Source organism: Rhyacophila brunnea, unplaced genomic scaffold (assembly GCF_057557595.1).
Source record: "Rhyacophila brunnea isolate RB1 unplaced genomic scaffold, BYU_Rbru_1.0 scaffold_16, whole genome shotgun sequence".
Lineage (NCBI taxonomy): Eukaryota > Metazoa > Arthropoda > Insecta > Trichoptera > Rhyacophilidae > Rhyacophila > Rhyacophila brunnea.
In genome coordinates this window covers 19,549,891-19,577,456 of record NW_028232816.1, presented here as the reverse complement: position 1 = coordinate 19,577,456, position 27,566 = coordinate 19,549,891, and the positions used below count along the sequence as shown (strand labels likewise).

At 29.9% G+C, this 27,566-nt stretch overlaps 1 protein-coding gene across 5 annotated transcripts in view; it reads right to left on the bottom strand.

Annotated features, from left to right (window-relative positions):
• Ih (hyperpolarization activated cyclic nucleotide gated potassium channel Ih) overlaps window positions 1-27,566 on the bottom strand; it is a 297,036-nt gene that overhangs the window by 232,222 nt on the left and 37,248 nt on the right. For 3 of the 5 annotated variants that reach the window (XM_085943437.1, XM_085943433.1, XM_085943434.1), the window contains exon 1: window positions 19,781-20,179. In XM_085943437.1, the coding sequence (XP_085799563.1) occupies window positions 19,781-20,061 (281 nt within the window). In that variant the 5' untranslated portion in view covers window positions 20,062-20,179. Of the gene's footprint in view, window positions 1-19,780; window positions 20,264-27,566 lie in introns of those variants that run through there. The other 2 variants (XM_085943435.1, XM_085943436.1) reach the window with 1 other exon arrangement.

The window sequence follows — 27,566 nt, the reverse complement described above, 5'->3', positions numbered from 1 at the left end:
AAATGACATTAATGGTGTTACCGTCAATTTTATTTTGAATAAAAATGCATTGTATTATTAATTCAAATGTATCTACCTAGTTCATCTCCACACTGATCGATATCGGTTTCATTAGGTTAGAATTATACTGTCAAAAAATTTGGCTGGGACTGGTATTTTAATTAAATTAATATAATTACAAGATAAAAAGAACTTTTTATATACAACGTATTTAAATTTTTTGTTGAATCATATAAACTTGACTTGAATAGCTTAAACGATAAAAAAAAATTGTACTTGATAGAAATACTGAATAATGAAATGTCATTCCATATTGATTTCCATAGTAACGCACGTATATATTATTATTTATAATAATTTAGTTGCTAGGACCCCGTAGCAAACAATAATGGTATCGAAATAACTTTTCATACATAACAGAAATAACTAAAGATTAATTCAATTCTACTTAAAGATGGCTAAAAGTATTAAAAATTGGCATCGTGTTCTGATATATTCTAAAAATTTCAAATGTCTAGCTAGTCGGGAAGTTAGTTAAAAATCGATTGCAAGATTTGTACCGGACAAATAAGAATTCGACCTAAGAAAAACGTTGTAAAATATATAATTTTCGAGTTTCGTATCCCATTTGTACACTTTTTTATGATTTCAATTGTTTTATAATATGTAATAGGTTTCTGAAAATTTTATAAAAAGAATCTAACATTCTTGTATTATTTATATTTTATTTTCCGATTTATGTTTATATCTTTATAGTGAAGCATTCCAAAATGATAACGCATTCTGATATTCACTAATTTTATTTAAGATTTAAAAAAAAGACAAAAGAACGTCGCAAATACTGTTTCTCGCATACTATACACCCATTTTATAGGAGATAAAAAAATAATCGAATATGTACCCATTCCATATTCTGTCACTTGCAGGCAGACTATGTTTATATGGAAATCTATTTTCTAATATCAGAAAGTGTCATTTTAAAAGGAATTTTTGTTTATTGATTGCTAAAAAAAATAAAACTTACCGGAGCAACTCGGGTGCTCTGATAATTTTTAAAATGTATTTTCTCTGTCTACTAATGATATTTATTTATTCAGTTTTTTTCTAGATTAGTTAGATCAAAGAATTATTGCTTATTTATTACAAAATTGCACGTGGAGCGAGCAAGGTAAATAAGCCGCTTTAAAGAGATTCAAATACACCACAGTAGTATAATATGGAATTATATCGTGCTGATTGGACCTACCTGCAGGCATGTGATGGTATTATTGGTTAAATAGAATAACCTGAGTGTCCTCAGAAATTTTAAAAGGTTTTTCTCTGTGACTGCTTTAAAATTTTCAAATTTAATTAATTATTTTTTTTACATTATAGTGAACATTACAAATTATTAATTTAAGTCGTTCACAACATGACATTTAGAAAAAAAGGAATATTAATAAAACACTATTACATAAAATAATAGAAAAGTGTAAATACAAAAAAATATGAAGTAGATATAAGATATAAGGGAGTACACCGAATGAGCTAACCAGACCATAGACTATAGATACATCTAGACGCCACCCCTTGCATTGCTAAATGAAGCCGCGTGCCGTGCGTTTGGTTTGTGGGCGAGCGAATGCATTCGTCTACAAATGTTCGAGACCATATATCATTTCGCTAGTGCAAACCCAAAGTGCTCGCACTAGACGCTCAGAATTAAAATATAATTTTCTATTTTTTTACGTTATATAGTATTTTTAAGCGGTCAAAATGCAACTATTATTAGGTAAAGATATCCATAATTTAAGTTATTTTAAAGAAAAACTAGGTCACTGATATTAAAATATATAATAATATACAAATAAATTATCAAGAACATGTATCAACTTACCTATGAAACGTAATACCATCTTCTTGCTTATCAGTACGGCTACCATATTTTAATACAACACACAGAACCATCTTTTCTACGTAATTAACTAAAAATATTTACCACTGACTTTATGTTTAACACAAAAAATAGCAATTTTAGCAACACGGTTATCGACGCTTAGTTATGCAATAAGCTAAGATTTGCCATCTCCCAGATCTGTAAACCTTTTATCTTACTCTAGCGCGTATCGCAGAGATTATAAGGGTACCGAATACTTTCTCACTCGCACTTATGCATCGTTTTTGTTCAAGCCTTGAAGCAGACCCTATTTTAAGAATCTATAAAATAATACCCACCTATACTCATCCTCATACATGTGGAATATCGTCGCTGTAGGATTGGTTTGTCGAATAGACCAAATGTCAAATTTTCAGGAGATGAAATATAAATTTCATTATCCTATATTTAAATACATGGAGGTATTTAAATTGTTGTTTTTACAGCATATGAATGATGTATTCATTACAAAAGAATTTAAGAAAAGGATGGTTCTGGTCCATTTAGATTCAAAAAATCATTCTGCATTAAAAGGTCTATTTCGACAAAAACGGATATTCGACAAACTAATCTATGGCGACGATATTATGTCAATGATAGATTTATATTTCGTTTTGAAGAAATGCGTATAAAGTGGGCAAGTTAAACGTTATTATATTATTTCTTCAATTACATCTTTATATTATTTAACTTTTATGTTACATTAAAACCAAACTTGAAAATTCCACTATATGAATTATGTTTTTTTATTAGTAAACAGCCAATATCACACCGTATCGTATTTGCTCTTGTAAGGAGTTGTTCTGGGAGGCTGATATTAAATTAAAAATTATATCAATTATAATATGTGAATTTCTTAAGTGCTTCATAATTTATTTGTATGTAAGCTGAAAAAAAATGATATTACTTACAATCTCTCGTAATATGTATCACAGTGTCTTCGATTAAACTTCAAGTTGTCGCGATTCCCATAATAATACATAGTAGGTACGCCACAGTGTTATGTCTCGCATACGTAAGGCGAGAAATTTCGGTCGTACTCGCAACAAAGCATTATTCGAATGCAAAGTGAAATACTGTGACTAATTCCATACAAAGATGCGAAACAAATCCGAAACTTTACGAATATCTTGATGAGCTGAATATGCAATACAAAGCCAAGGTTCTTTTCCCACAAAATTCTAAAGTCAGCGACAGATAAATATTTATATTTGTGAAAATTTGCCGTTATTTTGTAAAATCTTCAACGTGTTGATGTATCAGTGCAATTTGGGCAATTTTTTTATAAACGAAAGTTTGTACAAACATTTTATTACTCTGGCAAATAAATCCTAATATGGTGTACTTACTTATACATTTTCAGATAAAGACTTCTCTCTCTTTTTCGTCCGTTGTTTCACTATCAATATTATTGAAGATGGGTCAGTTTTAGATAAATGTTATAATAATGTAAAAACAAAATGAGCCCCGAGCGTGTTTGGAGTTTCAAAATGATACTCTTCTATACCCGTTTTTTGAACTGCGTCTCGTTGTTTTGTGTGTCATTATTGTATCATATTTCGAATTATATTATATGACCGACAGAATGCAGTCTTTGTGACTTAAAAATCAGATCATATATTGTAAATTGCTAATCAAATAAAATTCAAGTTTTTTGTTTTTTTAAATTTCGTACTGGAGTTTTCTGCAGTGATTCTTTAATACTAGGTATTTGTATTTAATTTATACAATATTAAACATAGTACTTAACGGTGACCATAAAATATTTATTAAAAATATCGGTCTTTTATTTTTGGATCTTAAGAGTAAAATAAAAAAAGAGTGGGTATTTTTCGGCAAATAAAGTCGTGTTTCTTGCGTATAACAAACACACAGTAGAACTAAATTTTTATTATTATTAACTTAACTGAGAACCATTATACCATCATGTTGCTTCTCAGTACGGCTACCAAATTTAAACACAGCATAGTTAAGTAACCATATTTTCTACTCAATTAACTAAAGATAATTACCAATAACTTTATAGCAATATGTGCTCGCAGTTTGTAAATGGCTGTAGTCATCCAAATCAATATTTATTGGCAACGTGTACAAAAATATTCAAAAACCAGCGCTGAAAAAAGAACAGTAAAATAAAATCGAAATATTGTATTTAAATAGAGGTTATCTTTTTATCTCGTAATTAGGTATATATCCTTAAATTTTAAATCCGTCAAACCCTATGGTTGTTTATCAGCATACATACCATTTAATGGTTTTTTTTTATCATCCGTAAAAGCCGATTTATGCATTTTACGCATCGAAATCTGAATTTGTGTACGTAGGTAGATACATTGCAATTAAAAATATTTTTTATTAGTGCCAATGATATTTTTTAAAAATTTATAAAATCATCAATAAATATTGTTACTTGTAGATGAACATAATACGAGTATTATAATGAATAAAAATGTCTTAAAATTATTATGTATAATATGTATATTATTATTAATTTATCTTATAAACGTTTTTTTCAGAATTGTCCTTTAAAAAAAGTAATTTATAGATATGTTTACCTCAGTCTAGATAAATATTGATAGAAAATAATAATTATTATTGAACTCACGTACGTATATGCAAAAGTATGGAATTTTTAAATACATATACATAATATTAAAACGTTATATGCAACGTGAGTCAATCTAATAAAAATCTTGTGTTATACGTCATTGACTTATAAATATTAAAATTTTATTAAAAATACACAAGGAAAAAATGTATTATTATTTTACGTTAAGAACAATCATATTGTTGAACACTTGTAAGCATAATAGCTTTAAAAATCCAACCTGTTCCATGGTAATGCCATGATCATATAATAAATAATAATCTATAACGGTGAATTTATTACACTTCTAGTTGAATGATCGACACATTGTAAGGTAAAATATAAAGAAAAAATGGTATAAAGCGAAAGGAAAAGTATTTGACGTTTAGATGAAAATGTTTTGCTGTGCATTTGAATTTATTCCTTAAAATAAAGGAAATATTAAGTGTGGTTTTCTTTTGAATTTGACATTAGAATCATATCGATTTATTATACCTACCTATAAATCTTTCATCAATTAGAATTCAAATATGTTTCGACAAAATCATGGTAAGTATCATCTGATCTTTCTGTTGTATCTACCTATATATAAATGTAGAATTTTCGTTTCCATCATGGCGTTAAAATCCAGTAATTATCCATTAGTTGTTATTGATTTATACATATACGTACATACAATGCAAATATTATAATATATCAACAAAGTGTCTATAAATTGATGTAAGTTTACTGAAATTAGTCGCGGGTTAAAGCTGCGAAATGAAAAAAAAAAACCGTCACCACTATTACAACAACAAAAAATCATAAGAAATTTTATAATTACGATTAGAAATTATCGATTTGTCGTAGAGATAAAAATAAATAAATATTTCTTCAATAAAACACTAAATCTTTTCTGAAAATAGTGGTAATTTCATAAATAAAAATGTTGGTTTGCTCAGAGAAGTAATTGTTAACTTCTCTCTATATTCAAATTAATTTTCTTAATCATTATACTATTTTTTATTAAAAAAAATTAAGGAATATATTATTATTATATTATAATGACACGGATGATTAAATTGTACATTGCATGTACTTATTACTTATTTTTATGCCTGGACGTGTTATATTAGTATTTTTTATTAATATTTGGCATAAAGTCCTTCCATCAACAATTTTATTGCCAATGACACAGTTACAAAATGGTACATTTTTTATATTTAAATGTATAGGTAGCAATATATTACAGAGTATTAGGTACATGGGTATCTACCACAATCTTTTCATAATGTTAACTTATAATAGGTACGTGTTTTCGTCACGAACAATTTATCTTAAATAAAGAAATTTCATTTTTTTTTATGACGTAGCAATTCGAAGGTTATTATTGTATATGTAACAACGGCCAGTTTACTATGTAAAAATAACAATAAGTGCCTATTGGATAAAGATATGCGATAAGCAAAGAAAAACAAAAATGCACCAGTACCTATATAATATATACCTACACCACTACGTGCATATTATAAGTGACAAATTATTTCGAGCCAACAATCATCTTTTTTGTATTGTATTGATTGTTTTAACAGATTCTGCTAGATAAATCATTTTTATTAGTTATTTTATTAGTCATGAGATTTTAAAAATCAAAATAAATGTTAAAATTATCATTTAAGGTGAATGCGTCGCCCACCTAAGGCATGAATAGTAGAAAAATAATATTATGAAACTTGCACTTTGAAACATTTTATTGTTGTTGATAATTTACATTAAAAAATGATTTAATTAAGTAATACGTATATGAAAACATTAAACAAACTTAGAATAGAAAGGTTATAAAATGCGAATTCGTTAAAGTGTCTCATAGTCAAGGCCTCTATATTCTGAATCGGAGCCCCAGGTCAAGATGTTTGGCAGCCCCCCAACCTATCGTTAAGGTTAAGGGCAGTTAAATGTTTTACAATAATCATCCCCAAATGGTATTCTGTGACACTGCAGAGTTCCGCGTAAAATAAAGGGTATTCCGTGTATTTTTTAAGATTTTTGGCATTTTTAAATAAATTAACTCGAATTGTTGGCACTCGGTATGATATTATGAAGCACTGATCGCGACCCCCTTTTGTGATAGCCAAATAACATGCGGCCCTTCGCCATATTGGATAGATAGTCGTTTTTATTAGTCAGAAAACACACTAAAAATCAGTATAAAATAAAATGCAACTTGTGAACAGCGCCGCAGGCGACTTTTTTTACTATTAGAGCGAATTTGTAGTGTATGTTTATCTCACATAAGTGGTCGACCCGCCATGCCGGGCCCCTCCTAAGCCCGGAGCCCCAGGCTAGAGCCTTGTCAGCTCCCCTTTTGTGGAGGCCGTGCCCATAGTATCACTATATAATATATTTGTAATATTATTTTAAGGTCACGTATATTATTAAAATTTAGTTTATTAGATTTTCTCTAAAGTGTTGTATTTTAAATGTAGTTGAAAAATGTGTAGGTATAACTAACTTAAAAATCCTTTTTATTTATATCAAATCAAATTTCGGTATGGTCACTTCATACTTACTCTTCACCACTGATGTGTAATACGTGAAGGATTCCCATTATTGATATATCTATGGTTTTATAAATAATATTTCTAATAAAATATATAAATTTATGATCAAAATAGAATAACTGCAATGCAAGATCTTGGTCACTTATCTTGTTTGGCCTTATACATTAATAATATTATTATTACGACCAGGGTTACGTAATTTCTTTAATTAGTTTCCCGCAACTGTTGACTAAAATGTTTACACTGCTCCGCGAAATAGTAAAATTCATAATTTACTCTGGATTCAGCACTCGCAAAACAGTGTGTGTTATATATATATGATATAACACACATATGTGTATAGGTAAGATTTTGACATTCAATTATGTATAATACGTATTTAAGTAATCAGCTGCTGCTTATGTAGGTACTTTATCCATGATTACCACGTTAGAATCCCATTCGTTTCAAATGTTACCTGTGTATGTCTCTGAGATTTTCAAAATTATGTATTTTCAATAAAAAAAATGTTATAGAACGGAATGTTTTTAGAGGCAATATACAATATATAAAATACTTAAATTCATTCTATATAATTCGTGCGCACTAGAAAAAATCGAAATCTGCGCAAGTTCAAGATTAAATTGTTTCAATATACACCCACGATGGCCGCGCGGCTTAAGACGATACATCAGTGAAACGGCAAATAATTTTCAACTATAGGCGCGACGAAATTTTGGGCTCGCTGGCATTCGGAGAGAGAACGTCGAGCTGGGAGCACGTCAATTTGTTTCGTGATGGCGACGGGGTATTAATTCTTAAATCGCGTAAAGAAACGTTACCCATTTACTTGAAAAAGAAAACATGTCAATGAATATATTATTATTGTTACTAATATAACAATAAACAGAACATCAAATGGATGCATGATGGATTTATATGACAAATTATATTTCGTTCGGCATGCGTCATTTGTACCCGCGACCCTCAATCCACCCATCGCCTAGCAACGATCTTTTTAGACCGTGCCTCAACTAATGCATGGCCTTAAGACGATAAATCAGTGAAACGGTAAATAATTTTCAACTATAGGCGCGACAAAATTTTGGGCTCGCTGGCATTCGGAGAGAGAACGTCGAGCTGGGAATGCGTCAATTTGTTTCGTGATGGCGACGGGGGTATTAATTCTTAAATCGTGTAAAGATGACTAAAAACGTTACCCATTTACTTGAAAAAGAAAACATGTCAATGAATATACTATTATTGTTACTAATATAACAATAAACAGAACATTACATGGACGCATGATGGATTTATATTACAAATTATATTTCATTCGGCATGCGTCATTTGCACCCGCGACCGCAATCCGCGCATCGCGTAGCCACGATCTTTTTAGACCGTGCCTCAACTGAGGTATAGCCTTAAGCGTCGTGGGTTCCAGGTTCGAATCCTGGGCCTGACAAAGTAAAAGTACACATATTGTTTTTCAATTTGTGTATGAGTCAGAGTATGTCCTAATAGGTTGAGCAAGTGGCTGACATCCATTTCTCGTAAAAACAAAATCTGTTAATACAAACCTTCACTCTGTGGAGGCCTATATGATCTTATTAGGATCAGAAATGGTCGAAGATAGCAATATAATTACGTATATGTAAATTACAGAGTTCATGACCATTGACGAAATTTGAAACACCTGATTTTTAGTAAGTATTTACAATATAGGCAGTTGGAATGGTAGCACATTAGATATGGGCATCGTCCTGAAAGTGAAATATGTGCGCTCAAATTCCACTCGGTCCTAATTTTACTTAATGGACTAATTTTATAATTTTCTAATTAAACTGATCTATTTATCTTTCTGTATGTAACTGAATTACCACATTAGCTCGTAAGTGGAGAATTTAACTTTGCACATTTAATAGGAGTTGTTATTAGACATATGTTGGCCATTGGGTTCTTGTCCTGGATCCAACACCCATTGACGAACAAAAAAAAACAATATACCATTTTCACCAGATGTGGGATTTAAATTAATTCGGATACAAGGGCTCTATCAATAGTTCACCGTGAAGTCTTTTATTTACATAATTATGTACATACATACTTATTATGTTTTGTTTTATTTTAGAAATAACTGCTTCATTATATATGACGTTATAAACTATAAATTTAACAGTACGTGAAAAAAAAGAGCGTTATAGATATTAATTTTGGTGTCAAGCAGTTTTTTTGTTGTTTAAAATGCATTAAACTTTCAAGCTTAAGGTGAAATCGACATAGAAAATGTAATAAAAAATACCGTTAAAAGTGCAAAATATGCATATTTTTATTTTATTTCACTAACCTTTTTATGGTAAAAAAATATGCATTTGTAATAATATGATGCACTTAGTTAATGAATAGCTTGATAAGCAGAATATAGCTGGTATGATTAACATATTAAATAACAATAGAATACAAACATCATAATATTATTATTTAAATAGGTATTAGTATATTAAGTAATAGTAACAACTCAATAAAGTTGACATACACAAATTGGTAAGTACATATTATTTAGACAGAATTTACCAACCCAATAATAAATATTACAAATAAATGGTTCCGTAATTGATCAATTTCTGTAATAATTACTCTGTGAATTTATAAACTATTATTAATTACAGGAAGTATTAGTTGATTAATATTATTTAATTAATTAACATTGTCAAATATATATTAGACTGATTTTATTATAGCTACTATCTAAATTAGTAATCGTCTTAAATGTAATAAATAACAATTATTAAACTATATTATTTAGTAAAGCGAGTCACCATGTTCGCTTCTAAATAGATCATATTATTGGGCTCTACATAAAGGAGGTTAAATTAACAGAATTTTTGTTACGAGAAATGGTTGTTTTCCATTTTCCCAATCCAATAAATCAAAAATTTGAGTTAGTTGAATTGTGGGTCCCGCAGGGATTGGCCGGGATCGAATCTGCCATCGTGGGTTATTATAATTTAAAGTAAGTAAGTACTGAAATAAAGATTTAGTAATATTTAATTGGTGCAAAAGATGGCAGAGCGGTAGCGTGATGGCTAATATAAAGTTAAGCTACTGGTTAACATCAATTTCTTGTCAAAACAAAAAAAAAAATATTACTAAGTACCTACTCTATTCTGTGCTTAAGATCGAACATGGTAACTTAATTAACTTTTTTTATATTTAATTGTATATTTAATTTGACAGTTAAGAGTGATTTCAAGATATTGGATAAGGAGGTTGAATTTGTAATTAAAGAAAAAATATTTATCTCTGCAAGTCTTGAATATTTAAAAGATATTGGCGGCCGTATCTTTAATAAAAATATCTTGGTTATACTTTGCAATATCACGTGTTCGATTGTTCATTTAAATAATGATGGTTAATCTAGTATAAAAAAATTTCTTTTAGGCTTGTATCACAAATTTGAGGCGTATTATCGGTTTGTTGTTGCTAGCGTGCCACAGCCCTGTGAAGAATCATGGCAGTAGCACTCGTCATTACGATAGTAGGTACTCCGAGTAATATTTTGGAGAGAAATTACATGCTTCCGGACACGTTACACAAGAAAGTATGCGAGAATTTTAGTTGTCCAAATCTTCTTTCTCAACGTGTCGCACCCAATGCTCGCTACAAACGCATCTGCAATCGATGTGATTTTTGCAACTAATTTATTGATTACCCAACGTTGATATTATATTTTTCACTTTCATACTTATATAAAAGCTTTATGTACATGACTAGAGGTTTCTTTTTAACACTATCGTTACTGTAATGTCATCTAAGGTTAACCAGCCCATTAAACTGTAAATATTTCAGTTAAGGGTCAATTACATTGAGCTTCTTTACGAGCTGTATATTGGCGAGTTTAAAAGCGGGCGATTTAGCTACTGCGATTTGATCATTACACACAAAACTTTCCATTCGCTGAGAAGCCACAAGCCAGCGACTATTTTGACAGAACGTAGTTTGTTTTTTTTTACCGGGAGGTTGCTACTGCGCTCTAGTGCGCATACGCAGTAGGCCCACACGCCGGCGTGTAGCGTGTAAACTTGACCGGCCTTCAACTTTTCTCGGTAGAGTGTTTACAACCTGCTTGTTAGCTTGTTCGATGATTACACTGGGCGACTTTATCGACATCCTTTTACCTACTGTAATATTGAAAATATTGTATTGTAACCCAAGATGACATCACCGGAATGGATGGAATTTATTAACATCGCAAAAGGAAGGTTAACATCTTCGCACTGAAGTGAATAATGCTCAAATAAAAATATATACGTACGTAAACTAGTTTCATGGGTTAACTAATTAATTGCAGCCAGTGTTTTTTTGTACGTATTATCGATCAATATTCAGTTCAATATTGAAACTCAGTCAATCTTGATTTAACAATACTGGTTTGCTGTGACAAGTGGTCATTATTTGGATCACATATTATTACTTACATGTAAACTGATTAGCGACAATAATTGATTAGACGTATTGACTGGCGGATTTTTAATGCGAACAGATCGTTCAATAAAATATTATTAAACATTATAATGAATAGAATATGTCTAAAATCTTCCATCTCAATATTACTTATGTTATAAGTAGTTTTCATGACGTCATAATAATATTTATATATTTCGCTTTATATAATACTCATGAATTACTTCGTGACTATGTCTTGCAGCACGTATACAATCAGAGGTAATTACAAATAGTTTATCACTATATTATAAATTGACAATATGGTATAAATAACTGTAAAATTGATTTAAGACATTTTCAATACCTAATGAATATTATAAAAATGAAATTCTACTTAATATCTACATTTTTTTAACTACCTACCTAACTATTTTTATATTCGACGAATAATTCACAATGTAACTTTCTAATTATTGAATATACATAATTTTCTGAGAAAATATATTATATCCAATAGAAAAAATCTTTTTTGAAAAAAACTACAAAAAATCTTGGAGTGATCCGTGACGTTGGTTAGTAATTAAAGTAATACTTACCTACTATGATTTAAAATACAAAAGCCGATTACTAATAGTACCTAACTCTTTTAAGTTTTAAGAGCCATTAGTTAAAATTTGTCGCAATTATGTATGCTGCCTATAACATAGCGAAACCCGAAAGATGCTGGTTCGATTTCTGCTCGGTGTCTTAGTTTTTTTAAAACATTTTTCTATTCCTTATAATATATAAAGCTGAGGCTAAGACAAAAAGCACACTATTAGAAATAGAGCTTCCTGATTGGTTAGGAAGGCCTTCATGACAGAACTCTTAGAATTACTTGGTATATTTAACTCAAAACTGACAAACATATTGCAAAATGTGAGTGACTCTAGGCGACTCATTTTTATCAATACACATTTTACTGAGGTTACAATGTACATGATAATTAAAAAAAATACAATGTAATGAATTGACTTCTAAGTTTATGCTGAGTGGTTCAGGTTCCTCGTAAAATCTATTAATGTGAAATAATCGCATACCTATAAATATTATACATAGTTGTAATAGGTACCCCGATTGTCAGCGTGAAATTAAGTAGGTATTATACCTGCTAGGAAAAAATGGCGTCGGATTGAAATATCTGAGACGTTATTTGTAAGTCATTTGTGAAATGTCGTAATGTGAAAGTAGGTACGTATCTACCTACTATGAAATTAAAACAGCATTACGGTTCTGAAAATATACGAGTGTCTCCAAACTATGAGCGACATATAGACGTATGTCTTATAATTAAGTTTATTCATAATGTTCATAAAACGTCTGTCAAAAGAACGTGTCATGAGTCATGACTTATATAAATACGGATGTTCAGAACGTATTGGGAGAGAAAATGCCCCTCAAAAAATAAGGGTTGCTGGTTGATTTAAATGTTATTGATGTAAGGGTAATAACTAAAAGAATTACACACATACTATCCATGGGAATCGAGTCATTCAGTAGTGACTCGGAGACTTTCGTTCAATAAAATTAGAGAAAATGATCAGTTCTGACTGGTTTAGTCATTTGAGTGATTATGTATTTGAGTTAATCAGAAACTTAAATGTATTGCATAATTATTATTGTATAATTGTATATACATGTCTTTGTTAATGGTACCTATGAGTACAATATAAAGGTTGATATCGGTAGTAAGTCAAGTATTGAAAATTAAACTATCTCTGCAGCGATTTCTTTCTTATGGCATATCGAACAAACATTGTTTGGTTTTGCAGGTTTATTTTTAGAAACCAATTGTTCGATCGTTGCTAAATCCATATATTTCACTCGAAAACTTCCAAGTAATCAAGAAAGCACTAATTTAATTTCAGTGACACTCTTATATCATTTTCAATGTATTATTATATTGTAAGACAATTGATTCTTATCATGTTTACTAGTGATCATCAGTGACTTTAATTAGGTATATAAAACACGAAAATAAAAAGAAAACGTATAAGAATACACACTACTTAAAGAATTAATTAAATGATTATATTTCTATTTTTTTTCAAATCAATAAGATAAACTGCAGTTGGAAATTATCTCAATTGATGCCAATAATATACATATTATTCTATAAGCTGTACGAGTTTCATAAAAATTGGTCCAGCAGTTGAAAAAACAGACAACGATTAAGAAAAGAAAACACATACTATGTTGTGCTTATCTATTATGAAAATAGTAAAAATACCAATTAATGGATAAATATTATTTAGAAATCATAGAGAAACACTTTTATAATATATTATTAAAGTAAAGAATTGTGTTAATATAACATAATGAAACAATATAATTTAATAGATGGAAGTTTTTGTAATATTACAAGTTTAATTCAAACAATGACATGTTTATTCAGAATTACGGTGATTTTTGATTGCTTATGATGAAGTTTCCCAATCAGTGTGCCGTAGAATTGTCATTCTGATAAAAAATGCAGTAAAAAGATCGACATTTTCTTTAGTGTTCCTTGGCATTTAAAATAAATTGTGTTTGAATCATACGTTTGAAGTTTCCGAGTATTATTTATCGGAGGTTTAATATTTTTGTCAGGTTAATTGAATTGTCTTCAAAATACTCGACTTTACGTGATTGCCGGTGTATATGCTGCATTATTATGTTAATTATTGTAAAATCTCAAAAAAATTGCATACATATAAAATGTCATTGATTATATAAAAATATACCAATCAATAACTACAATGACGTTCATATCCATTTACTATGCCCAAAAAATATCTAGAACTATAATATGATAACGGAAGGATTTTATTAAAAGGTATTTTCACGATTTGATTCGTGCTTGGGTATCAATCTTGCAATGGTCGATTGTTTGTTTGTGATAGTATGATTTGATAGTTTGTTGACAGTTGTTAACTAACCTCAAAATGAACATTCAGTTGAATTCAAAATTACAAAACCTAACCTAACTTAATAATAATAATATTATATTATGTCCAATTATAACTAATAAAATCATCCGTATTAAATTTACCTTTTCTACTGTCATGTTGACAGTTTAAGAATTCCATACCCTGACGAATTCACGCACTCGGCAGATAATTTACCTAATTCATGGATAAAGCAACGGGCTTGATTATTACATGAATTAGGCAAAATTTTGCCCATTTCATGTAATAGTCAATTTCGCACATTCGGCGTAACACGTATAAGAGACACATTTGTCATGTTCATTATAATAATTATATTATTTTTCATTGGTTTAACGTAAAAAAATATATTTTTTTCTAGATCTATTAATTTAGACACAGTTAATACGTAATAATATATAAAAAAAACTAGTATTTTTTTTCAATAACATCTGTTAATTTAACCAATCTACTTAAGTTATATTCAGTGTGCCGCGAAAATTTAAAATTTAAAAAGTGTGTCGTGGCGCGAAACAGTTTCGGAAGTACTGGCATGTGTAATTATTTTTTTTGTGTTAAAAATGCTGCACATTGCATATTTATACTATGCGATATAAATATATATGTACATTTGCAATGTCAATTGGATTTAAATCTGAATTAAACTCAACGGAATAACGAATTACAAAGAGATTACTATGCGTTAATAGATATGACCGTCAGTGAGGTTATCGTACAATCGTAAATTAAATAATATTATTATGTATTTAAAACAAAGTTACTAAAGATTGTGGTATTTATGTCTTTTCAATACAAATTTACTTGCAGTAAATCTAATTTGAACGCGATATGCAATTGCATCAAACGAGGTAGCTAACTAAAATGTTCCATATTGTAATATTATTGTTACGATTTCATAAATGTAAGGGTGAAGGTAGGCTATTAAGACCCGCCATAAATAGCACTAGTTTGTTAGTCATACTTTGTTTTCATTGTACTAATAATATAATTTGCAGATGGTACTTGTTAGTTTTTAAAATTAAATTAAACCATAATAGTTTAGGTATGCTATGGGCGACCCGACAAAAATAGTGGACACTTTTTCAGTCATAATGATTTGTTTTCGTTGAAATAAGAATACATATTACAGATAGTGTTGGTTAATTTTTTTTAAATTCATAAGCCCTGTCAAACTATAATCGATGAAAAATATTATTCTAGCCATAAAAGTTATGTATGATTGAATTGCATAATTTTAGATAATTTATAGATAGACGAGGATTTTTTGACTATTATCTATTATGGCTTGGATTTTGCAGGGTTTAATTGAATTTTAATACTAACCAACACCATCTGTAAATTGTAGTCTTATTTCAATGTAAACAAATACGCATGACTGATAAAGTTTAGTGTGCACTATTTATGGCAGATATTAACAGCCTACCTCCACCATTTGCCACTATATCATCATCGACCGAGGCGAGTTCACTGGTCGATGAAGACCTCCCCATGCTCCCTTTACTCTTCCCGGTCTTTAACTTTACGAGTTCGTCTACCTAGCAAGATTTAGGGCGTTCTACTGTATGGCGGCATTTGTCCAACGGTTGTGCACTCGCCGAGCGACATGTCCAGCCCATTGGTCATTGCATCTGATTAGCGATCTCTATCATATCGCGTATTTTTGTCTGCCTCCTTATTCAATAAACCAATGGAATAAATTATCCATTGGTTTATTTGTGATAATTACGTGTTATGACCGTAATTTTTGGATTTATATCAGATTAAGAGGCCATGTTTCACATGCACACATTGGTTGAACTCTTAAGACATAGTGGGATGTCACTTTTGAAGATTTTCCAGGCTACTTTTGCAAACAATCTCGTCATATACCTATATTGCTGGCAATTAACATTTTTTACCCAAGATAGATGTAGTTGTTGACGAGGATCGCTATTGATTCAGCAATGCAATTTATAATATTAATACTATAGACCGAAGGTACTTGATGGAATTTGAATTTAAATTCTAATGGATTCAAGCTAAGCACTATTCCATTTAAGTCGTTTTCTTGCGACTCGGGTTTCGCCTTTCGGCATCTTCAGGCGTCGTGTACACTCACCAAAAAAAACCCAGGTAGCAAAAAACGACTTAAATGGAATAATACATAGCTTGAATCCATTAGAATGTCATTTATTATTACTATTGCCTCCAAGCCTTATCTTTAAAGTTAGTTTAATAATATATTACTAAGTCAAGGTTCATGTATGCCCATTCAATAAACGATTTCTACGAGAATAAGAGACAAGATATCAAAATTCAATAAACATACTCAACAAGACCCTTTACCAATCTTTTTTAGTAAAAATGTTATGTTTTTTTACAAGAGGCATATCCTTGCATGCTTATAAATATAATATACATTCATAGGTATATGTACGCAATTTAAAATGCATTTACCATGTAACACTTTAAATAATACGAGTACTATATGGCAGGTATAGCCAACAAGTTGATCATGGGCGTATTTTAAATTTTGCTTTTTCATATAAGTACCTTGTAATCTACCTTTATAACAGATTTCAAATAAATAGAGCATTTTAAAAAATACACTAAGTAAAATGATTGGTAGCTTTAACGTATGTCAAATTTTTATTTTTTAATATAAATATTACTAGTACAGCTCAACCCTATATCGGCTTCACCTGGCCGCCTTCGTTCTCATTGATAGAACCCCTACCCTCTCTTAATTTTAGTACAAAACGAAAATGCTCACTATTACAATGTTAAAGTTCTATTATCTTGAAAATTAGATCGACGACACCAATGATTTTCCTATTCCTATTTGGAAACTAACAAACTACAGGACCGCACTCAAATTTTAATTTTAATAAAACATATTATTGTCACCGCACCAGTACCTACTCGTGTATCTGAAATTAAAATTTCTGAGTACCTATATGAAAAGTACCTATGCAAAAATTGAGTATAACAAAAAAGCGTTATAGAGTTTAGCTTAATATTAACGTTAATAAAAACTTGATTACTTTATAAATAAATATGGATCTTTATTATATAATATTAGAGTTTTAATTTTGCTTTAGAAATAAAACTCGTAAAGTATATAAAAATCGAAGAAATTATTCAGTAAGTATATAGATTTCTATGTTGATTTAAATCTAAAACACATCTCTTGAACCAAATCATTGTTTTTTTTTTTTTTTAAATTTTTGAATGAAAAATATAAATTAAATATCGCCGAAAAACTATGATATTTTTGCTCATTTAAAAACTGTCGTTTTGGTTATTTTAAAAAACATAAAATGACACATACTTATTGATAAAAAATATATCGTCATATTCTTTCTTCATTTATTTTATTGATTAAATTTGGCAGGTATCTCAAAACTATATTTTTATACAAACGATAACAAGTTGGTCATACCTGTTGTTTTTAAGATTAAAAACTATTTTTGTCATATTATTATAATGCTACCATTGAAATATGTATTTATGTCAATATAAAATAACAATCAAATTCTAAATACTCAAATAAAAAAAATATGTAGGTATCTATATCAGTAAAGAAAAGATGTAAATATATGTACGTACGTATTCATTTGTGTATTAAATCATCAACCTATTTTAAATTGAAAAATAAATTCCCAATTGAGTACAGTTTTCTAATAATTAAAGTATTCAAATGGAATTTTCCGTTTCTTCCATTTCCGGAAAGAAAATATAACCTGACCGGAAAGCCTAGGGGTAAGTCCTCTTTTTAATAAAGTGGAAAAATATTCCCAGACGCATTTTAAAGGATGCCTATTAAAATATTGTTATAGTCATTATTCTTAAGTTATAGGTAACGATTTTCAGTGGCATTAGAGTAAGCAATGTTTCTTTACTATCGATAACATTATTAGTAAAAAATATCGGGTAAGTGTCGAATTTCAAAATTATATCTCAAAAGTGAAATATTGTATTATTTTCATATGAAATTTAATACCCCGAATGCTTCATAGCTCAAAATTTGAGATAATTGTTGAATCTCCAAATCAGTTTTTTATTATTGAAATCAGTGTAATATTCCATGTTAATGTTATATTATATTATGCTTAGGTATCTAATATTATTATAAATAAATTAACATAAATTTCAATAAATATTGTATATTGCAGGCAATAATCACACGGAGGAAAGCCGTCAACAACATAATTATTGTATTATACTGTTTCCAATTAGGTATTGGCGCGAAAAATTTGTTTATTTACTTTTTATTTACATATTACAAAAAATAGGCAGCTCAACACAATGTAAAAAAGGCGGCAAATGTAATAAATTTAAAACGAACCTCTTTCTCGCATGCATACACAATATAACGTTTTTATAATAGCTTAAAGAGTGTTTTCATGGACTTCAAAAAGGTAAAAAATATTATATTCACATTAAAATTTCATAAAAAGTAGACAACAAAATGGCTTCCTTTTTTGGACGTATAAGTTTTTCCTAGACTTGTAATACGTATCAATAATACGTGTGATTATCTTGATACTTCTGTGACAAACAAACGAATAAAACAACACTCAAATAAGAGATGAAAAAAGCTTCGCTTCAATCGAAACAACGAGGATTACCAATTAACTTTTCGGCAAGATCCGTCCAAACGATGTCCTTGCCGTTTGGCGATAAAAGAAACTTTAGAAATTTATTTGTATTAGAGACAATCCCTTTATTATATATAAGTATTGTATAGATGATAATAATTGTAATATACCGTCGTATTACAGTTTGGATTATACTAAGTCAATTGTACTTAAGTGATAAAATATTTTTCAATTATATTAGAAAAGGGTTGAATTTTGAGTTCCATCACACTTCAATTACGGCAATGATAATGTTGAAATCAGATTTATTTGAATTGAAATATTTGAATTTGGTAATAAAATATAAATTATTAATATTGCTGGTCATAAAACATTGATTCATTATACCTATTTTTAAATATCTAGAGCTTTCATCTCGGAATAAAAAAAAGCGCAAAGTTCTATAGAACGTGGTTAATTTCATAATCAATAATAATAATCAATTAAAATGTGTTATGTGAGTACTTACTTTGGATAAGACCAATCTTCATATTTATGTACTGTAATATTTTACATAGGTATATTATTGAAACAACAACACGAGAACATTGAAAGCCCTCTGATAATATTTTTATCGGAGCTTTCACACAATTGGGATCGATGCAGAATCTATGGTGATATATTGATTTGGACACATGAAACACACTACTATGGCACAGTTGATCATACTATCACTAGGAAGGTTAGGTCACAGAGAAGGAGTAGAGTAAGGCTAGGTTAAATCTAACCTGAAACTGCTGCAGGGATGAATGACCCAGTGTCCGGCCGCTTTCTGCCTGATGCGTTCCTTCATCAAGGCCTTCTTGGAGCCGAAGAGCTTCATCGCCAGCTTATTGTCTGTGGGCTGGAACAGCGCCTGCAGCTGGTTCTTGAGGAAGCTCTGCTTGGGGTCGGGAGGCCCGGTCGGCGGGGTGGCTTCGACGGGCGTCCCGTACAGGGAGACCTCGTCCAGCCCGCCGAAGTGGACCTTCCCCGTGCTTCCGCCATGTAGCTGCGGTCGGGTGGCCATGTCGGCGTCGCCTAGGAGTAACGTTTCGTCATCGAGCGCTGTCACCAGGCTGTCGGTGCAGCAGGTGTTGGTGTTGTCGAGAGAGACCCGCACGCTGCCGCACGACGCGGCCGACTGAGCCAGCTGCTCGTCGGAGTGCGCTGCGCCGTGGCGCCGCCCTCCGCCCGCCCCGCCGCCGCCGACGCCCCCGCCCCCAGAGCCCCTGAAACAGCAGAAAAGGGGAGACGTCACTTCTTGTTGGGATAGGATCCAAACATAAAATTCTCCTGTCCTCCTCAAGAAAATAAAATGCATTCTCAAATTACACAACTAAGAAAATAACATAAAATAGAGTATAATAATACGTAATAAATCATCGTTATGTACCTGATCATGATTATCTACAAGCCCCATAGTTAAGGGTGAAATCAAAATATGAAGTAATGGGTTATCTGGGTTGACTTTCAATTATATATTATTCAAATTACATTCTTAAATCTTGTGAATTATTCGTTGAATACAAGAGATAGTACCTATATTATATGTTTTTTATTTATATATTAAATAATTAATTAAACATTGTCAATAAGCAAAATATAAACCACATAAAAGAATTTAAGAAATTAAGAATTACTGATGAAAAAATTTGTATTATTTTTACAACGTTTTTCTTAGGTCGTATTCTTATTTGTCCAGTGGTTGTTTGTCCGGTACAAATCTTGCAATAGATTTTTAACTAACTTCCCTACTAACTAGCCATTTGAAACTTTTAGAATATATCAGAATACGATGCCAATGTATTCTTTTAATACTTTTAGCCATCTTTAAGTAGAATTGAATTCATTTTCAGTTAATTCTGTTTAGTATGAAAAATTATTTCAGAAGAAATCCGTAATCCAATCCACTACTATTGGTTGCTAGGAGACTGGGGTCCTAGCAACTAAATTATTAAAATATACGTGCGTTGCTATGGAAATCAATATGAAATGTCAAAATGACATTTCAGTATTATTTTTATCAAGTACAATTTTTTTATTCAACAGAAAATTTAAAAACGTTGTATATAAAATGTTCTTTTTATCTTGTAATTATTTAAATTTAATTTATTTATTTTTTTATCCAATAATGAAAACCATACACAAGATTTAAGAATGTAGCATTAATTTTAGTGAAGATACATGATTTGAAAAAATATTATTAGGTACTCGTACATAACAAACGAGTAGGTACCAGACGAGAAATTTGGAAAAAGCACTTCCTAGGCGCAAGCGAAAGATATAATATTTTTTCAAAAACCTAGGTATGATTTTTTATCAATTTACGTATTTAAAAAATATTATTGTACTCCCAATCATATAGATTATTAACAGGGATAACAGGAATATGATTTTTTAAGAATAATTAATAAGATATATCAATTTGTTGAAAATATTATGACTATTAACATACTTATGTATGTAAAATAAACGTGTTTTCTCACGTCTTACTATAATCGTGACATTTGTAAAAACAATATTCCTATGTATATAATATTACGTTATCCTGACAATATTTTAGTAAGTAAATTTACATTTTAATATTTCAAAAACAATAATAAATAAAGACCTCAAGAAAAACCTGAGAATCGTCAGCTGATGCCCTGTCAGGTGACGATTCTCGTATAAATATAAAAATGTTTGTGCGTAAAAAAATAGCGATCGATGACATTAAAGATTAAATTGTATTAAAACCAGGCGCGTGATGGTTTTTCCCTGTCTCTCGATACTGAGAATATCAATTAACCGTTACAAATATTAATTAATATTATTATTTATTATAGTATAATAATGTAATACTTTTATTCTTTCTAATATAAAGTATAGGCTAACATAAACAATAGACAAATTGAAGTTAAATCTCAGAGTAATAATATTAAAAGATTGTGTATTGTTCAGCTATATGAAGCCGTATTTCTTGCGTATAACGCGAATTATTATTAAATTAACAGCTATGAAACGTTATGGTTATACAATCATGTTGTTTCTCAGTACGGTTACCAAATTTAAATACAGCATAGTTAACCATATTTTATACTAAATTAACTTAACATAATTACCATTAACTTTATATTTAACACAAAAACAATAAATTTCAGTAATACGTGCTCGCAGTTTTTGAATGACTGGAGTCATCAAAATGAATATTTACCGGCGACGTGTACAAAAAATATTTAATTCAGCCGTAGACATTATTTCTTACTCTTAACTCATATTCCTATATAATGCATATTTAATGCTTTCTCAGAGTAGAAAGTAGAGAGAATATAAATTTAATATAACCCTCCGAAAAATACTGATACCCACTATGGGCGAGCGGCTTGCGTTTCGGCTTATAATGTCGTGGGCCGAGGTTCGAATCCTGGATCTGGAAAATTAATAATATTGTTTTTAAATTGTGTTTAAATCGAGTATGGACCTAATATGTTGAGCAAGTGGCTAACTACGATTTCTCGTGGCAACATAAATCTGTTAATAAAAATTATTCTTCTTTCAAATCTGTGGAACCCCATATGATTATATTAGGATCGGACATGGTCAAAAGAAAAAAAATGTGTTTTTGAATTTTGTTGTATATTAAGTTTATACTCGTATTATAGGCAGTCTCAATTTGCATATATATATTTTTTAGTTTCATGCACCGTGTATAAATAAATACATATTATAACAGTGGTGAAGATTAAATTTTGGAAATAGGTAGGCTATGGGGATCAAAGAAAAAGAGCACACTTGTCAGGTATACTTTCGGGAAATAAGAAAATACTGCGATATTAGGTACCTACAACTACACTAATGACAACGACAAACTAAATTGATGAAATTTCAATAGCCCACTGACGATATAAAATTGAGTGATGGGTTTAACAGCCCACGTGCTCGTCGTAGGTCAAAATTGAGTTTTTATTGTATTTTCAAACCATGATCCTGGACACTCCTTAAACGTTATAGGTAATCTATTTATATAATTTTGAAGCCTTATTATCCTTTAAAGTTATTTTAAACATTTTATGACTGCATAAAGTATTTTTGTTACATAAAATAGTATTCTTTTAAACCTCTCGCTCTAATGTTTTAGAATATAGTAATATTTCGGTACATAACTGTGCAGTGGTATTAAGATTTTTTACATTTATTAATTTTTAAACGCATTTATAAAACCATTAGTATAATTTATTACGAGATAATTTTTGTAAAATATTCACGATAAAAAATTATATTGATAATCTTTGTGATCCCAAATTTGACAAGAATTAGGCATTTTATTATTCAAAAAATCGGCAAGATTAACACATTTTAAGATAATTCTAAAGATATTTATTATAAGCTATGACTATTTACAAAAATTATCTCGTAATAAATTATACTAATGGTTTTATAAATGCGTTTAAAAATTAATAAATGTAAAAAATCTTAATACCACTGCACAGTTATGTACCGAAATATGACTATATTCTAAAACATTAGAGCGAGAGGTTTAAAAGAATACTATTCTATGTAACAAAAATACTTTATGCAGTCATCAAATGTTTAAAATAACTATAAAGGATAATAGGGATTCAAAATTATATAAATAGATTATCTACAACGTTTAAGGAGTGTCCAGGATCATTGTTTGAAAATACAATAAAAACTCAATTTTGACCTTCGACGAGCATGTCCCCCCTTAAATGAGTATTTTACTAAACATTTATACACATCAAAATCACTACAAAAATTTATTTTGATTTTTAAAAACAATCTATATTTATATGTTTTGCGATCGAATCCCATGGAAATATATATTTTTTAATGATCATATTATTAATTATTTTTGACAAAGCTACAGTACAATAAGGTTTTAGGCTTCACCTTTTGAGCTTATTGTGTTTCATACATTTCGGTAAACGGGGCTGAGGTTACGTAATCTGACGGTCATACAAGATAAATCTGAATTCTTAACAAAATTATCCTATAAATACAATAGTTGAAGATAGATGACACTCTCGCATATTTTTTTACCTTTGATACGAATTCTAAATTCAATACTTACAGATTCTGAACTCAGATGGGTCTGTTTATTTTTTTTAAATTTTATAATGTTTTTAGTATTTTTTTTTAAGAAGGTTGGCTTTAAATAATTGCCTAGTATGGATCCTTCGCCATTGTATTATAACAATATTAAAATGAATAAATACATAATACCACAAAAATTTCGTAATGAATACATTGCCCTGATTAATAATATACCACCATATTCACGACAATAATTAATAATAATATAATGTTGGTGGATAATTGACTTGATAAATTTGATTGTACCTAATGTGGTTTATTATTTGAATAATTTACAAACGTCAGGAAATTCCCGGGGGCATGAAAGCTCATCAATTATGGCTAACAATAATATAATAACGTATTTGAAACCTCATTTAAAATGGTGCCGAAATATGATACTAGTTTTGAAATATTTACTAAAAAAACTATATCTTGACTCTTCCTGTAAATTAATGTTACAGTATAAAAACACTTAGGTAGGCCAAAGTCGAAAATTTTTATATTCTTAGTAATGGTGTGACATCCAAAATAAAAGCACTTCCAATCCTACTCAGTTAAATTTTTTTCTGTTTTTTTTTAAATATAAGTTTTTCAAGATGATTTATTTATTTAAAAAAAAAAAAATAATTTAATATTCTAAAATGTGACTCTTTCGGTATATATCAGTGGTCGGCAAACTCATTAGTCAACAGAGCCAAATATCAACAGTACAACGATTGAGATTTATTTTGAGAGCCAAATTTCTTAAACATAAATTATATAATATGTAGGTACACTGTTTATTAACTTAATAAAACTTGATATCATACGTAATAATGATATTATTTATTGATAAAAATTAAATTGTAAGTATGGTATCCATAAAATTAAATCATGACAATGACTGACAAACCCTCAATATGAATAATGGCCTTGCATCTACTTGGAAAGTTTGGGAAGTCAAGTTTGCATGTTATTGTTTTTAATTTTAAGCACGATTCCAGGTTGTCAACAATAAGACGACTTCTCAATTTATTCTTGATTTCCTCTCTTAGAAATCTCCTACTAACCACAAAACTTGCAATACTATTAACATTGTTGGAAGACTGTATTCAGTAATTAAATAAAGAACTTGATTTTTCTTGACTCGTCTAAAGTTCCTCAACTGCTTTCTTCCTTGCATCACCGACAGGATATTTAGTGCTAAATGACGTGACAGGGCGTGTTTAGTTGTAAAGTGTCTCTCCAAATTTGACTTCTTGGCATGCGCCAATTTTTCCCGACAAACAATACAGGTCGGTGGGTAGGCCATTTAAGTTTTGAATAAATGCGAAAGTCTCGGTCCATTCAACTTTAAATTCACGGTTTTCGTCTTCCGTTTTTCTTTGCTTCTTCTTTGTAGCCATTTCAAATAAAGCAGAGGGCATTTGTGGCAGAGCCGCACTCAAGGGGTCAAAGAGCCGCATGTGGCTCGCGAGCCGCGGTTTGGCGACCACGTGTATATACTATAAGAAGTTTTATTACTTATGAGGAGGTTTTAAGACGACCCAATGATCGAAGATAACTTATTGATACTATCAAGTGCAGAAAGGCTGTATATTTATTTGTAATTCTAGATCATAATGCAGGGAAAGGTAGAGAGTTGTAGATGATTTTTAGTTAGTGCGCCAATCTATAAGACGTTGGGTAACTGATACAACTGGTCTAGAATATAGATGTAAACCAATTTGGTCGCCAATCTTCAATATAAGATCGCACCGAAAAATAAATATTATTAAATCTTGTGTTTGTTCATTATCGAATAAAAAAACATTATATTTATTATTTCTATTATTTTTCATGTAATTTAAAATTTATATTAATATCATGCTGTGAATTTGTTTTTATTGATTGACTTCCGCTTTGATTGTAGACATAGTATAGTATTATTGTAAAACAAAATCAACTCTTGTAAGTGAAATGTTCTACTTTATTCCGATTAAATTTTGTTCACCATTCATCACTATCTTTTAAAGTAGACTGCAAATTATACAGAATATTTACATTTGTGGGCCATTAGTTTGAAAACATGTTAAATCATGAAATTTAATTAAAAAATAAAATATATTGGTACACGTTTGATTTATTGAACAGGTTATAATTCCGTATGCTCAAAATATATCGTTCATGTATGGATATATACCATTATATTTAAAAAATATATTATGTACGATAATTTATTTTGGAAAGACCGAATGGACAAATTAAAAAAATATATATTTTCTAATTTTAATTGACAATCTTTGTATAGTACTTGTAGTAACATGCAATTAATATTAATAAAAAAATATATATATAAATAATATATTCAACCAATGATCATTTTTAAAAATATTAAAATTTTATAACATTACAATATTAATGAGGTGATAACGTGATGCTTATGACGTCATAGATCACAAGTTTGGATCCCGGTCTGGAAAATCCACATGATATTTCTAAATGTTTATTTTGACGCAGAGCATGGAATTGATAGCTTAACTAAGTGAATAATATCATTTTTAAATATTTTAAGATCCATATCAGATTGTGAAGTGATCAAGTCAATGAAAAATAATATATAAAATTTATGCAATGACATTAATATGGACGAATCATCTGGAAAAGAAAATGACACTCACTTTATTGTCGGGTCTGCCGAATGGCATAATCTGTTCTAACGCCATTACAATAAAGGTGATATTGCTATAAATTCCTGATGCTCTGCCGAATGGTTCGGTTCGAACGGGTTCGCTCAAATGAACATTGATATTAGAAACACTGCTCAAACGCCATTACAATAAAGGTCATATTGCTATAAATTCCCGATGCGTGATATCGCATAATGGAAATTGCGTGACGTCTACCTATACATGCGAATGCGCGAATTTACTTGCTAGCTACTGTATTGAGTGCGTCGTCCATTAATAATGTCATTAATTTTATGTAAGTACAATTAAACCGAAGTTAAATTTGACCGTTTATATACTTATGAGCACCTACTTGTAAACCTATTTTTGAATCATTTAGAACTTTATATAAATATATGCAATATTATATAATATAATATAGTCTTTCCTTTTAATGCCGGTGGGTTTTATCATGTATTTTTAAGTGTGGTATTTAGACATGATTTTGATCTTAATGTTATATGACCATTGGATTCGTATACAATATCTCACGTTGAACTGTGATACGGACAACTAAAAACGTATAATTTTCCGACACGCAAAATCGCGACTCACGGTTTCAGAAGTGAACAATGATTCTGCTGATCAAAATATTAACCAATAATAATTAAATATTTGGAAAATATTTTTCGTTATTTCCCAGTAATAATAAATATATTAATATGAAAATTCTACTTTAATATCGAAGGGCCTTTCAGAAGAATAAAAAATAATGCGCATGTAACAGGGCTTGAACCGAAAACTTTTTCATAAAGCAAATATGAGAAAC